The following is a 16,203-nucleotide window of genomic DNA, read 5'->3' on the forward strand; positions in this document are numbered from 1 at the left end:
GGATCCTCACGTCGATAGTGTAAATAATTGTATAAATAAGTGTGTAAATGTGACTGGACATTATTTTATTTATTTATTTATTTATTATTTCTTGTACATAGTTCAATTCTTTCTTTATCCTTCTGTTTGTATATATTTAGAGAGATATTTTATTTATTTTCTATGTATTTTTTTCATTCATTTATTTGTTGTTATTCTTATGTTATTTTATTTTAGTATGAATGTAATGAGTTATCACTATTATTTATTGCCCAACAATGTTGTGGCACATTGTAATATTTATCAATAAATAATTCTAATAATTTCATTGAGTGGCGGTCCCACAAAATGAAGAACTTTGACCCCCAGCCAAGGTTAGGCAGTATAGGGCTCCAATGGAGGGGGTCTTGGCCGAAAAAAAAAAATTCTAAATAAAAATGTATGTAAAACTTAGTTGTAATGTAATAATTTACAAGAAAATATATTGTATAAGAGTGTATGCTAAAATTGTATATATTATGAAAGAAAAACATTTATAACAAAAAATAAGTCAGATACCATGTTTTACGACTGAGTGTAACTTCACTAACAACCTAAGATTTTATTTAAGGAATTATTTCGTGTTTTTTTTATAATTAAATTATTTTTTAAATTTTTGTTTGATTTAAACATTAAACCTCGTCTAGTGTAGGAGAATGTAATAGTTATAAGACATCCTTCTCATTCCAACATCATCTGTGATGTACAAACAAAAGTACCTGTAGCAAAAATTATATTATTTCTCAACTACCAACTTTCATACTCATTTTAGAAACTGATAAGATAAGAAAGTCAAAGACGGCTGGTGTTACGTGAGGTCTATCTTATTTTCTACACACATAATAGGTGCTCTTTCCCACGGGTAGTGACCGTTGCTGCATAAACGGAAGTAGAAGGAAGCGCCAGACCGGAAGAAGTGACCCGGTGACAGCAGAGGAAATGTAAATACAAGAAGGAAGGCTGAGGATTAAGAAGTCTGGTGGGGCGGAGGAGCGGCAGGTGGGGAGACGGGCAGAGCTTTCACTGACTGTCAGCGAGCCGCGAAGGATGCAAGCGATTGCCGTGGCCAGGGCCGTGCTTCTAGTAGCCCTAGCACTCTTCTTGATCGGCGACTTGGCCTCTCTGGCGATGAGGATGACCGGCAGCAGTGTGGAGACCAAGGAGTTAGGACACCACGCCAACTCCATCCCCCGTGAGTAGTGCTCTTCTTAGTGTTTATAGTGTTGTTATTGTGACGTATCCGAGGGAAGGTCAGTGTTCCAGAGAGGTAAGGAGAATCGTCAACTGTATAAGAAGCAGGATTTTTACATTTTAACGTAATACTGATTTTAATGATCGTATTTAGAGCACTGAATAAGATTAAATTTTCTGCAAATAAAATTCCGCTAAAAATGGTTTACTGATGATGTTCGGTATTAAACATTGTCCATGAATTTAATATATCATAGATAGAGGCTAAGATAAAATGAGCTCTCTTTTGTCATGAATTAATTATATTGAGAGAGCAATGCAGAATATGACAGCTCACTTTGTTCATTAAAACCCAACTGTATCAGGATAGCAGAACAGTGGAGCCATATGCATCGCTGCACAAGGCCTATTCAGAACATAAGGCCTTAGTTACTTTTGCTACCCTGATCATTAAGGTAAATGCAAGAACCTGTACCGTCGTAGTCTTCTTAAGCTATCTTAAGCTGAAATTTGCTCAACAAAATTAGCAAATATATATAATTTCTAGTAGAGCATAGCAATACATTTCTGCCAAATACATAGGAATTATTTTCATTAACATTTTTTTATAGAAGAATTAAAATATGATTTCAATACTGAATACATATGTGTTTACATATTGGTTGGATCAAAGGTATGTGGTATTCATGGTTTAGAGGATTCATTTTAGAATTTTAGAAAATTTCCAAAAACTTTTTTTTTTTACATTTAGAGAAATAAGAAACCTATTAGTAGATAAGGAACATCAATTTTAGTATCATATGTACAATATAATTTAAATATATCACTGGTTTTCAGAAATAGTGGCACATCTTTTTTGATTTCATTGTGAATCAGACGTATTCCAAACATAGTATCGTAGACTGGGACTATATGATTTACTGTGGTCGATCTATTATTTGCTGTGTCTAAAGACTTTCCCAGAACTAGTGGGACTTCCACAAATTAATTCCAGTATACTATACATTCTACGGAATACGTCAAAAACAAAATTAAAAAAAAAAATTTCTTTGTCAGAAGTGCCATTACAAAAGCAAATCAGCATTTATTTTTTTTAAATGAGATAATTTCTAGTTACTGATTACTTGTCCCATGTTGTATTTTCTTAATATATCTTTAACAAGAAAATTGAATATCATATGGCAGAGGATCTCATAGAAGGAAAGATAGGGAATAAATAAATTAACGTGAAGATATTACCTGTGCTTATAAATGTTTAAAGATAATTCATTCTCATGAATTGTATAATTTTCTATTCATAACTCGTTAAATATGTAAATTAATTTTCTTTATGCTATTATTGGTGGAATCTATAAAGTTTCGTCAGTTAATTTGATAGATATTTTATACAATAAAATAGAAGTTTATTACTTCTAATGCCAATTGGAATACCCAAAACAAAATTGATAACTATATTTTTTCATCAGAGCTGTTCAAATTTGCCTTTCATCAAAACATTTTGTTGATAAAGGATGTTTATTGGTAAAATTGGTATATTTTCCGAATTCAAAATAAAATAAAATGTCCCAAAATAATAATCAGGATTACACATTTCCTTGAAAATAAGAGTTATAAAGATTTTCCATGGAAATTATTAAGTTACATCAATATTCGTTTTGCATTATTATAAAAGAAAAAAATTAACAATAGAGTGTTGGTAAACAATAATGTTTCGCGTTTGAAGGATTTGTTTCGCAATGAGTGGTTTCAACAGAGAGATCTTGATCCTTTTCTGGAGTTTGCTAGCAGTCTCCTGATTTGTAATTTGTTTACAACCAAGAGCACAATCTAAATTATATATAATAATCTAGAAAAAAAAACCATTCTGGAATCACCAAACAATACAAAAAAATAAATTGTCTACATTAGTAGTAATGAAGTTATAGATTTAAGCATCAAGATTGCAATTTTAATTAAAAATTTAGCTGACTTTTAAATTTGTGTATTAAAGTAATTAATTAATTAATATTAGTACTAATTAGGGATGGGAAGATCGATTGTTGTATCTGGAACGATTCCTAAATATTCAATTCTTGGAGTGAATTAGTTCTCTTCAGCAATTCTTGATCCTTTAATCTTTTTATACATACAGTTTTGGTTTTCTAGACAAAAACATTAAACTAGACTTAAATTAAAAATAAAAAATTAATTTTGAAAATACATTTTGATAAATAAATATAAATATAAAACAACAATGATACTCGACAATCGTTTTCAATCCTTTCAATTATGTAAAATAAAAATATGAATTCTTAATTAGGACAACATCTATCTTCAATTATAAATCAAAATACCCGTTTACTTACACTCACAGAATTCTTACACTTTTCCTTAAAGGCCTAGGACATTCATTTATATGCTGTTCTCGTCTTCAGCAGTGCTTTTAATGTAATAAAGTAATCAAACTAGATACATACATATATTTATATAATTGACTTAAAATAAAAATCATACAACTTAGTATCTAGTGGTACTTAACAAAATGGGGCATCCCAAGTTTCCTTAACAGAGATTTGACCTACTTCAAGGGAATTGCGAGTCTTCTGAGTGAATCACTCGAGAGAACGATTCTTTAAGAGAAGCTAACTCTTTAATTTGATTCCCGATTTACTTGCTCTTCTCTCGCTCATGCAAAGGAATGCTTAACGTCAACTGGATAACTGGTGTGCCCCAATACCATCAGACACAACACACAACACTCTCTTATCCAAAATATCTAATTTCCTCAGCCCCCTCTTCAAATGCATTCCCAATGCAGTAAAAGAGCTTCCTCTCAACCCGTTTTTTGTCCATCTTGACCTCAACCCCACGCATCCATGGGGCTCGGAAAAAAAATGGATGAAACATAATTATTCAGACGCGTAATAATTAAGATAATGCTAGTAGATCATTAATTATTTTAATCAAAAATTTACCAAGTATTAAATATAATTTGAGAGCCACTAATTAGATAGTTATATTAAATAACTAAAAGTTAGTATATAGATTTTTCAAATAGAGAAAGCTGTCAATAAAATAATCGAATACCAAAATATAGTTTCAGGATATACCACTATTAAAAAAAAAAATTTACTAATATACAAGTAAAAAAAAAAAAAGGTATCTTGGTAATATTAAAATAAAAAAACGTACTAAGATATTAAAAAATGCTTGATTTTCACATAATTATTTGTAAATGTAGCAGTTTCAGAGGAAAAACACCCTTAAATTTCATACTAACTTTATTTATTACGTTTTCGACCTCAAATTGTCCATTTTCAAATCCAATCCCTCAAATATACAGTAATTACTGTTAACAATCTTTAAAAACCAATTATCATAAATCATTTAGTCAAATTAAAACCTTTAAAAAAAATTAAAGAAGTTTTAAGGGAGTCTTTTCCCCTTAAAATGGCTACAATGAAGAAAATACAAACATTAGCAAGAATAATGCATACCATTTTTTTAAATATCTTTGTTGAAATTTAAAACTGTATATTATATAATACATTCAGTAAATTTGATCTTAGTTTGAATAGAGTGTTACAGGCGTGTACTACCCATTGGTAGTACTCTAACCTTTATTATTAAACTTTATTTTTTCAATCAAATAAAGAATTCCTTAAAAAAACAAAAAACAACACTAGTATACATTTCATTTCCGATATAGGAAGCAGGAAGGTATGACATGGTTGACCTTTTATCGATCTGACAACTGTTCGGTGGGACCATTTAAATTTCCGTCTCAAATTCTCAAGATCAACGAGACCTTGAGTCACACCATGTTATTTGATAAAAAAAAATGTCATAAAGCGATAGAAACCAATCTGAAATTCAATGTAAAACAAACCATCAAATATTTTGTTTAAAGAAACTTTAATTTTTTTGAACATAAACTTTAAATTTAGCAAGTTTGAAAAAACAAAAGTAGTAGTTCTATGCTTAAAATTTCTTGTTTTTAACATATTTAGTGTTTTATTCATCTTAGCTTCTGTTAAGCTACAAAACATTCTGTAAGGTCCGGAGACGTAATTTCATTTTAAGAAAAAATATTGAATTTATTTTTATTTAAAGTTGTCCATTTTTGAGGTAATAGAGAAAAAATAAATAATCTATCTTATTTTAAAATCAGCTCTCAGTATTTATTATTAATTCATGAGGATTTTTTTTTATCTTACGTCAATATTAAAAATAAAAAAATAACATACAAACAATATTTTTCTCTATAAGTCTCATTTACTGGTTTAAATTTTGAAAGGAATAGGCATTACAATTAAAATTTAAAACTTGAAAATAAACATTTCAATTAAGGTTATCAAAACTAGGGACACTTAAGAGCAAAAGTACGCAACAGACCTTCAGATATATAGAGTGTTTAATCTTGAACTCGTTTTAACTTAGCCAATTCTTGCAACAGTAGAACTAGTATTCATTTAAAATATAATTATGAAAATTAAAAGACATAGAATTTAAATTTAAAATAATTATTTAATAGTGTACTAAAATTAATCCTCCGGTTTCAAGTGTAAGTTTAGGCGAAGCAACAGTCGATTCAGTAAAATTATTCATTATCTTAATGACTTTAGGAATGATAAAATCGCTCCATTCGCCTCAACTTTACCTTAAGAATTTTTTTTTTCTACTTTATTTTATTTTCAAGTATTTTAGCGTCTTTTTATTCCAAACTCCTTAACCATCCTAACCCATTAATTCTTAATCTTTCATCCTTAACAATCCCTGATAATCCTCCGAGGCGTCTGAAAAGAAGATGGCCACGGGACCTTCTAGTTTAAATTAATGTTTGAAGTACCACCAATGGGTGGTTCTTTCCCAAGATTTTCAAGTGTATATGAAACATACTACATATTTACCTGTTGTATTATTTTGAACAGTTGTAAATTACAATAAATATATAATAAAAAAAACCTTTCTGAAGGTTGATTTGTTCTTAAAAAAAAAAAAATCTAATAATAGGTAAAATTTATCGTATCAAAAAAAAGTGAAGGGGAAAAAAAACTTGCTAATGAAACACAATAAATAAGAAAATAAAATATGATGAATGTAGAAACATAAAATGAGGCATTGAAAAAACTAGTCAATTTTATTTTTTTTTTTTATATATATTTAATTAATAGTTTTGGTACCAAATTATAAAGAAATAAGATTGTTTTTTGTTTTTTTAACGTTTAAATAACATATGATTAAGCTGTTCTTGGAAGAAATTCTTCTCTTCTAGTGCCGAAACATATAAATAAAAAAAAAATGGACTAGGTTTATTGCAACGTATAAAATGTTTAAAAGTCTGGAATTTATAAATTTGGTTGATAATAGTCAAAAGCTAGTTTTGGAAATATCAATTCTCACATTATAGTTGTACATGTTCTAATTTTAAGGAATATACTTCAGTGTTCTATCTTTTAGTTTCGTTCTTTTTTAATGGTCTGATGATAAATTGCTGGAAAATAACGGGTGTCAAAAACATAGTAAATACAGGTTTCAAATATATTTTAAATTATATGGTTATTTAATGGTTTATATATATTTTTGCAAGTTTATGTGAATCTTTTGATAAGGGGAAAAGCTCAAATTGATTATTGATGATTATTTATGTATTTTTTTCATTTTATTTTAAAATTCTAAATTTAATATTAAAAAAAAATTGAGCAAGGAACAAATAGAATTAAAAATGAAAACCTTATAGAATTTAAATATAGGTTTTTATATGATTTTTGGATTTTTTTAAACTCATATTCTGATACAAAACGAAACATTATTCCGCCGGTAATTATTGAAAAAAATTACTGGAAAAGCAAGAAAGCCGGTTAATCCTTGGCGTATAATAGAAAAATCTCAGGTATTAATTTAACCCACAAATTAAATAAAAATTATAATGCAATGCTAAATTATGCAATATTAAATTTGTTTAGCGCATGATTTAATTTAGTTGTGCAAATGATCTTGAAGTTTTTAGTAGTAGTCAAATTGACAGCTAGTTTTTTTTATTTTCTCAGTAGTTTTATTTCTTTCAACCACCAGTTAATCCAGAGAGCTAGTTAAGCAGGGTTTATGGGGGGGATTATAGTGTATTCACAGCCAGTTCTTAGGCCTGACCAAAAAGTTCGATAATTTTTATCTTCAACGCGCTTGGCAATTATTACCCCTTTATCTCAGCAGATAGCTAGAGCGGTCGGTAAGCAGTTCCTGGCTGTGAAGATAAACAGAACTGCCTAGTAAGCATTATAACACTTCCGTAGTCCAGAACTACCAGGTCATTATCATTGAATGGTTTACCAGTTCACGAAACGTGCAAGGTCTTCTTGATTATATTTCTTCGAGAATAATTAACCTTCAACCTCATTGGAATACAATCATTGCTTTAATTATTTATTTTAAAGGAACTACATTGCTCATAAATATATCTCAAATTTTTTAAAAACTAATAACAACTGAAAAGTTTTTTTTTTGTTTCATATATTACTTCTTTGTAGATCATTGCTACCAGATCAATAATTCAAAATACGAGTTGAAAATTATTGTTTAATGATCCTCAATAAAGATAGCAATTCATGATAGTATGAATTCCAAGATAAAGCTTCTTGTCTGATGTTGAAAACTCGAAAATTACAAAATATCAAATACGTAAAATACTTTAGGACAATTTTAATTCAGCTAATATTTTAACAAAACATCTATATCAACTAATTATCCTGTCGGTTTAACTTTACTGAAAAATCTAAAAGAGTCTGTACTATCCAAACGGTTTTGAAATATTGATCATTAGATATCTAACATACTAACAGAAAGTGGTATAAACAATTTATACTTAATTTTATTTTCGCAGTAATATAATTTTTGTATTTAAGCATGAAATTAATTTATTACTTATGTCATCGGTTGCCAACGGGTTGTGGGATATTCTGGCAACGCATATTTATGTGAGGATTCATTTTAGAACTATTTTAGCTATTATTTTTCAGTTATATTCGAGTACCTGCTGAAAAGCACATTATCATTGAGTCAAAATTTAAGTAACCTAATTTTTAAATACATTCCGCAGGGTACCAACCTTCGCCTAAAGTAGTGAATGGGAGAGAGCTGCATTTGGCCTATTGGCCTGCAGTCTTCTAAGAGTTAGGAATATGATATGATAATATGATAAGATATTTTTGCTAAATTATTCGTTTTAGGTCAAAACCTGAATCAAAACAACCATTTTCTAATATCAGGTAGTATAATTTTTTTTTAATAGGTTTGAATAAATGTACAAAAACTATTTAATTATTAAGAACTTAAATCTGAATATTTTATTTAAATATTTTAACTCTCTAAAATCGGAGGAAATTTCATCACAAGTATTTTTGTAAAAACAAATTTTTTAAGGTGTCACGCAAAATTTAAGACGTTAAAATATAATTAGTTAAATATTTATATTAACATATAATACAATGTTAATTTTGTCATCTTTAATTATATTTGTTATTAAGCTATATTTTTTTTAGAGTGAGTCTCTCATGGTAACGTTTTGAACTAGTTATATTGAAAATTCAAATGTTTGTCCCAAAATATATTTATTATCAATTCAAATTATCTGTAATCGCAGATACAAAATTATAGATTGTATATCGAGTTTAATTTATATTCGAGTAATAATTTGTGGCACATAATTATTCATTCTGTTATTCACTTCTGTAATAAAAAAACTGGCCATCCTTAATTTGGAGAAAACCAGGCGTTAGAGCATGATACTGACCGAATCACTTTCTTGCACAATCATCGTTCAGGACCTGGTTCTTATCATGTAATGAACCCAGGACTCTAAATGTCGTTGTAAGCGGTATAGAAATTAATATTTAAAAATATATCTCAAGTTCAAATAAAGTAAGAGGGGACTTAAGTTTAGTTAATAGACCCTAAACAATGAAAACAAATCCTTATTTGATTGTAATTGAATTTTTAAATAAGAATTTTTCCATTTTTCATATATATTCAATAAAAAAATGTATCGGCATTTAGTAATAAATATATTGAATTTATTTAAACTTTACTGTATATTATGAAGAAAATATTCTGAACTCAAGTTTAGTTTTATTGTTTTTATTAAATGTGACAATTTTTCAGCTAAGTCCTATGGGTTGTTATGAGGGCTAATAATTAAAACAGAAATAAAAAAAAGATAACAGAACATATATGTTTTAAAAAAATTGGAATTGAATACATAATAGGAGTGAAATCAAAGATAAATAAAATAAGTAATACAAATAGTTTGTTATTTATATTGGAAGAAGATATATAATGATGTCTTGATTGAGGAAAGGATGACTAGTTTCTTATTTAACTTTATTTTTCATTTAATCTATCTTTTATTGTAACACTATTATTTATTTAAAAAAGATAAATATATAAAAGTAATAATATTTTGCACTTCTTTTACAATTATTAGTCCTCTTTCATGGGTATACTGAAACGTTGGGAACTATAATAAAAATAATACATGGTTTTGAGTCCAGATTTTTTTCCTACATAACAATAAAGTTGGCTAAATAATAAAATATATGCTATTAAGACCTATCTTGATATTTTAATAAGCAAAAAGAAGGATTAAAATGGACTATTAGGTATTTGGATATTTGTATTTTATTTTCAAAATGAAAGAAATAAAAATAACTTCAGGATTGAGGATTAATATCAACTATAAATGATGAAATAAATTTGTGTACCCCATATACTTTTGTTGAAATAAATGAGATAACTTGTTTATCACGAGGTGTAGGAAAACATTTAGTATTCAAAGCATAATTTAACAATCGTGACTGAGTAGGAATGTGTCAACATGTTTTGTCGTAGAAGAAATAAGAGGCTCTTTAATTCAAATTAGCTAAGTTTCTAATCTGCGTAATCTAACACTTTTTCACAAAAATATGATCAACTGATACGTTACTAGTTAACAAAAGGGAAGAAATTACGGAGTCGTTAGTATGATGTGATAATTTGTTACGTAATGCTGCTGTTGGTTCTTGGTTTTGTTGTATTCCAGGGAAACTTCAAGAATATTTTAGATAAACGAAGTTATTTTACAAGAGATTTCTTCTCATGAATTCTGGATTAATTTAGGACAGGAATAAGCGGAAATCTTGGACCTCTCGTTATCCTTGACCACATGAAGGCAGGCCGGGAATCCCGACAACAGATCAAACCAACTCACTAGTTCTGAGAAGTGCATAATGTACCTATCGATTTATTGATCGTACGGAATGCATCTCAGATAAACCAACGTTGAAATAATATGGCTTCTTCTAGAATTAAAATACAGAAAGAAGTAATATATTTATAAGTAAACATTTAGATGCAATCACAGTAACGAAGCGGTCGAGTAATACAATATTTCTTCAAAGTAATCATGAAATGTCCGAGTAATTATAATTTTGGAGGATAAAGAAATTATAGTATGATTATTTCAATGTACAATTTGATTTTAAGTTATTTAATTACAGATTTATTATCAATTTTTAGTTTATTTTTTGTTAGTGAAAAATGGATTTACTTACGTTGGACGGATCCAAATTCATAAAATTATTTCATATAAAAGATTCATACAAATAATTTTTTTTTCTCATTAACTTAATTAAAAGTCGCTTATAAAAGACCTTATTAATACATATTCTATTTTATACTTTATATTTTACATGATTTTGTGCAGATGCCAATACAATTAAAAGATAATTTTTATAATCATCTATAACCAGTAACCTAGGCTTTCATTTTTTACTTTTCTCAAATTAATCATTCTATTATTATTGTTATATTACTTTTTTTTATATCTTAAATGCTTTTTTTAGTCCTGTATAGTTGATACATTTTAAGATATTCCTGTTTCTCTGACACGTTTTAGTTACTGCGTGCCTACATATATTTACTTTGCATTTAACATTTTGTAAAATAAATTTATTCGGTTGTTAAGACTTTCGTCGACCTTGGCGTCCTTAAACCGATAAACGCAGTTGTGGCAGAACTTCTAATAAACTTAGTAAAGGAGATCTAGCATATTGCACTAACATGGCAAAATGCCCAATAGTAGAACACGTTAAAAAAGTAATAAAATAAAGCTTCAAGCTCCTATTGTTCAAATATGAGAAGAAGAAGCCTTCAGCCAAACCAAAGAAGCTAAGAGAAAAAGGAACTGATGTTGAATTAGTATCATAACCATAATAATCAACAAGTATAGCGAAGAAGAAAACTTTTTCATATTAAAGAAGGGGATAATAAAAACTAGACAAAAAATGTTCAATTATTTAAAATAAAATTAAATAATTAATATATGAAGATGGTCAGGATTGCGGTCAAAAAGAACAAAATAGTCAAAGTCTATTTAGTTATCATCTTGAACAGCCCTGATGAAGCTCGACAAAGTGGAACAAAACGTCGGATAATAAATAGTTGAAAAATATTTTGTTCTTTCTGACCGCAACCCTGACCATCTTCATAATATTTTAAATTATACGGTAAACTAATTTATATAAACAATTAATGGATTTGGTACAACAGATATATCTTAATCTATTTAAAAAAAAAAAAACCTTCTGTTCGCAGTTAGCCATTTAGTACCTCGCATAGAAGGTTTATGCATAAAGCATAAAAGTTAATATCCGGGCATAGATTCGAGCTCCATAAAAACTAATATGATACACAGGAAAGTGTTAGAACCGTCATGTAACCCATATCGAGAAAAGAATCAGTATTGAAAGGCTTTCCTTGATTCTACCACCAAAAACAACACATTTTCGTACTTTTTAGGTGTGTACTTGTGATTTAAAAAAATACAATTGTTTAATAAATAGGTAGCAGCTTAGGGGATTGAAGAGGATCGAAAAGAAAATAGATATGCCCCGTATGCCCTGCTCACAAAGCCAGTGCTTCAGAGAGAACCGCACTGGAATGGCCAAGAAGGAAGGAGGTCATGGAGGGGTTTTAAATGAATAAAAGGTGAAGATGGCGAAAGCAGATGACGTATTGAATTGGTTGCCGCTACGAGAAGCCAAATCAATTTACCTCAGGAAAATAGGCGAATAAGGATAAACCCTGAGGATTGAATTCCTGTCTCTGAGGTTTCCGATTGGAGATCTACTGCAAAATTATTGGGAAAAAACACTAGGGATGATCAGTTTAAATTACGAATAGTTTGCTCAATTATAAAACTTTAAATTAGATTTCGAAGAAATTTAAATAATCATAGTTACTTATTCGTTTACTTAATTATTACTGATTCGTTGCAGTTCATACTTGCAATTTTTAGTGTTCTACTGCAAAATAATAATGGTATGGTATAAAATAGAAAGGGCATTTCTCCACTCCATCGGCCAAGCAGAAAATCCCCACGGTTTCCATCCAGTGAAGGGTGAACCTCCCCTCTGTTGTGACCAGGCGCTAAGAATTGAACTTAGTTACGTCAATCCAAAAACTGTAGAATTCCAATAAAACGCCATTTCTGCCTTATTTTTGGAGAACTGTAGACAATGTTTTTAAACGTGTCCGACTATCGTTTTAGTAAAAGAGATTGAACCTACTTCAATTTACTGGGCCGCCATGCTAGTATTAATAACCAACTCACAGAATCTTATTTGTTGGCTAAGGAGCTATGAAAAATTGAGTTGGTAGGAAAAAGATAAAACAATTTCATTCTGCTAGTTTATGTAATCTATGAACTGTATAAAATGACCATAAAAAGCTCCTAAGGTCATAAAAAAGGAAGTTTGTTTAACTAGCTATCTATTTTTGTAATGCGCCATTATAAAAGAGCTGTTAATCGTTTATTAATGCATATCCATAAAAAAAAAACTTATAGTTTAAGTTGTTAGTGTTATTATTAGTTAATTAGTTTTAGTGTTCAAGTTCGACTGAATTAGATTACTATTCTGCCATTTAATAAGGCTCTATTTTATTTTTATTTAGAAGGTCTTCAATTTTATTCAATTCACCAACAAGCACCATCCACGGCCAAGAGGCTCCAACAGTTTTACAGCGATATACTGAGACATACCCCACTTCAAAGAGCAAGATGAACCACATACATACCAAATTTGAACTACAGACTGTGACAGAATTTATATCGAGGAAGGAAATAAATTTTTTTGACAGACTTCAGTACTTTATGAACACATTATTTAGGACACTGACACCGAGAGGACGGCCACAAAGGTGGCAGATACGCACAAGGAGACTCATCCTCAACTGAGTATAAGTAATTAAAATTATTTGAAACCAAAAACTGGTTAGCACCGTAACCATCAGACTGACACAAAATACAGGCTACTCCTTTCCAAAAGATCAAATTTCCACAGCCTCCTTTTCAAATGCATTAACAATGCAGAAAAAGACCATTAAAGACATTAACACCATGCACCCATAAAGCTCAGAAGAAAAAAAATACGTAAAAAGTGGAGATCTAAACACTCTCAGATATGGTATATAAAGGGGGTGGGAGATTTGAAATTCTCATTTTTAATATACAGTTTTAATCGATACAAAGAACGATACAGATTAGTAGTGAATTTTAATGGATTTTTAATTTTGTAAGACTAACAAAATACAACGGAAGTTGGACGATAATTTTCATTTTTGTCATAATTTAGTGGATAACACAGGCTTAAAGACGTATTTGTTTTTAGATAAACACTTGGTACCATTTTTTTCATTTATTTATTCAGTTAGACTCTAAAAATAAAAGACCTTTAAAATGATAAAATTTTCTCCATGTAAATCTCAATTCTAATTTAAATAAATGAAAATTCAATCTCATTTTATTTACTGAATAATGTTCCTCCAAGGCGATCGTTAGGCTTGAGTCTCCTTTCTCGCAGAGCCATGACCTTTCCTCATTGAGATCAGGACCTTTTCTATGATTTCTTCATGCAGTGATTGTAGGCAGGGCTTAATGTGTTATGTTATTTTATTTATTGTTTCAACACTGTTACACCGAATTATTTTCTGCGCAAACCAAAAAAAAAAAAATGTAATTGATTTCGACTAAACAATGAAGACAGCTGTCTTACAGCAGTATATGTAAAAATACAATATTTTCCCCATAAATCTGGTAATTATTATTTTATTAGATAGTGCTCTTTAACGAATGGGCGGTCATCTGAAATTATAATACGCAAGACAGAAAAGTAACTTTAATTTTTAATGTAATACTGTCTATTTGAAGAAGTGAAATCAAGCAATTAATCTTTTTGTTATTGTAATGTATTGTTTGCGATATGTTTTATTACGTCAGCAACAAGCTTAAATTAATATTTAAGGCAGTATTCAGCTTGAATTCTTCTATGTATTTTATTATGAATAGTATACTAAATTATCATTTAGTAATTTTAAAATAATTTATATTAACATGAATAATTGTAAAAGTTGTAATTATGACAATTGGAAATAATCATGAGTAGAAACAAAATAATTTGTCCAGAAAAACCGACGAATGAATGGAATTATGAAAAACGATACTTTTATATTTAAAAACGATTTTTTTGATTATTAATTCAATCTGAAGAGCTGGACCCGAATTCTCAGTTAATATAATTTAAGGTGGACAGTACCAATATCTGATTCAACCCACAAACCCCAAAAGAGAATAATCCAAAAAAGAAAACCCACAATTCAAATTCTCATTCTAATCCCGTACTATCAGGTCCTGTTTATCTGACATACCTCACCGAAATGCTGCGTTTAATAAATTGTTTTTTACCCGAGCTGCATATCTCTGGAACTCCATTCCCTCTAACATACGTTATGTACCAACCCTTCCCTCGTTTAAAACCCTTCTATTTAACTACCTTTTACTTCACCAATCTAATCCATTATTATAATAGTACAGATATTTTGTAATTACCTTTTTTGTTTTGTTTTTTATTTATTGAGTTAGTTTTTTAATTAATTTATTTTTTTTTCTCTCTCTGAAAATAAGTTACAATTAAGAGTGGCCACACTGTTTTTTTTGCTAATAAGTGTTATTATAAAATTAAAATTACCTTTCTTATCAATCTGAAGGGACCAAGTCCCAGGATGATAAACTATTTTTTATTTCGTTTCATTTCAATTTGGAAACGTATTCAAAATGAGATAAACTATGGTAACTTTAATGCTTATGGAAATCTTTCATAATTGTATAATGTGTATATATATTGGGGGTAAATAGTAAATAGTACTACGCATTGTATAAATAGCATTTAATCATAAAAAAATATCACACCTAATTTAAATAGAACCTGAATGGACCATAAAAGTAATAAAATATTAACTAAAATAATAATATGTGTAAAGAGAAATCTGTTTTTAATTTTCTGTTATTTTGTACACAATTTTAGTATCATTCCTTGATATTTGTAAACATTTCAATACACTGCTTATATCCGCCTTTTATAGGGGAGAAAATTGAAATGTCCTCACATTTCTGTTAATTGAAACTAGATTTTAAAAATTTGTGCAGCTTAGTTTTATCGGGATTTATTAAGATTATTGGAAGAAGATAATTGACCGTATGAAGCAAATTTGACGAAGATATTCTGAGTGGTGGTCAATAAAGATATCAAAATAGTAGTTTATAGTATGAATAAATAGTTTTCATTTACTATTTTGATACCTTTACTGACCGCCACCCGCACTATCTTCCTACAATCTTCTTCATACGGTCAACTATTTTCTTCCAATAATCTTAATTATTTTAATTATTATGATTAATTTCAATTATTTTAACATTCTTTTTCATTAAAAAAATCATCATCATTACGCTCTATCAGTAGTGGAAAATCCTTGAAAAATAACCTTGATAGATGAATTATTACCGCAAAACTAATATTAGACGATGAATTGCCAGAAAACGTATAATTTGAATTTACGTAACAAAAAAGAGCTTAACGCCTCGTTACGTCACCATGAAAATGAGAGTTCTGATCCTGAACAGAAATATTTAAGACCCTGTTTTAACTT

At 29.0% G+C, this 16,203-nt stretch overlaps 1 protein-coding gene across 1 annotated transcript in view; it reads left to right on the forward strand.

Annotated features, from left to right (window-relative positions):
• Positions 1-1,019: 1,019 nt before the first annotated feature.
• Positions 1,020-16,203, forward strand: part of geko — a 73,440-nt gene continuing 58,256 nt past the window's right edge. The window contains exon 1 of the mRNA XM_014431879.3: positions 1,020-1,210. Coding sequence (XP_014287365.1) covers positions 1,066-1,210 — 145 coding nt within the window. The 5' untranslated portion in view covers positions 1,020-1,065. The remainder of the gene's footprint in view (positions 1,211-16,203) is intronic.

Source organism: Halyomorpha halys, unplaced genomic scaffold (assembly GCF_000696795.3).
Source record: "Halyomorpha halys isolate HHAL.00 unplaced genomic scaffold, Hhal_1.1 Scaffold1012.1, whole genome shotgun sequence".
NCBI classification, from domain to species: Eukaryota; Metazoa; Arthropoda; class Insecta; order Hemiptera; family Pentatomidae; genus Halyomorpha; species Halyomorpha halys.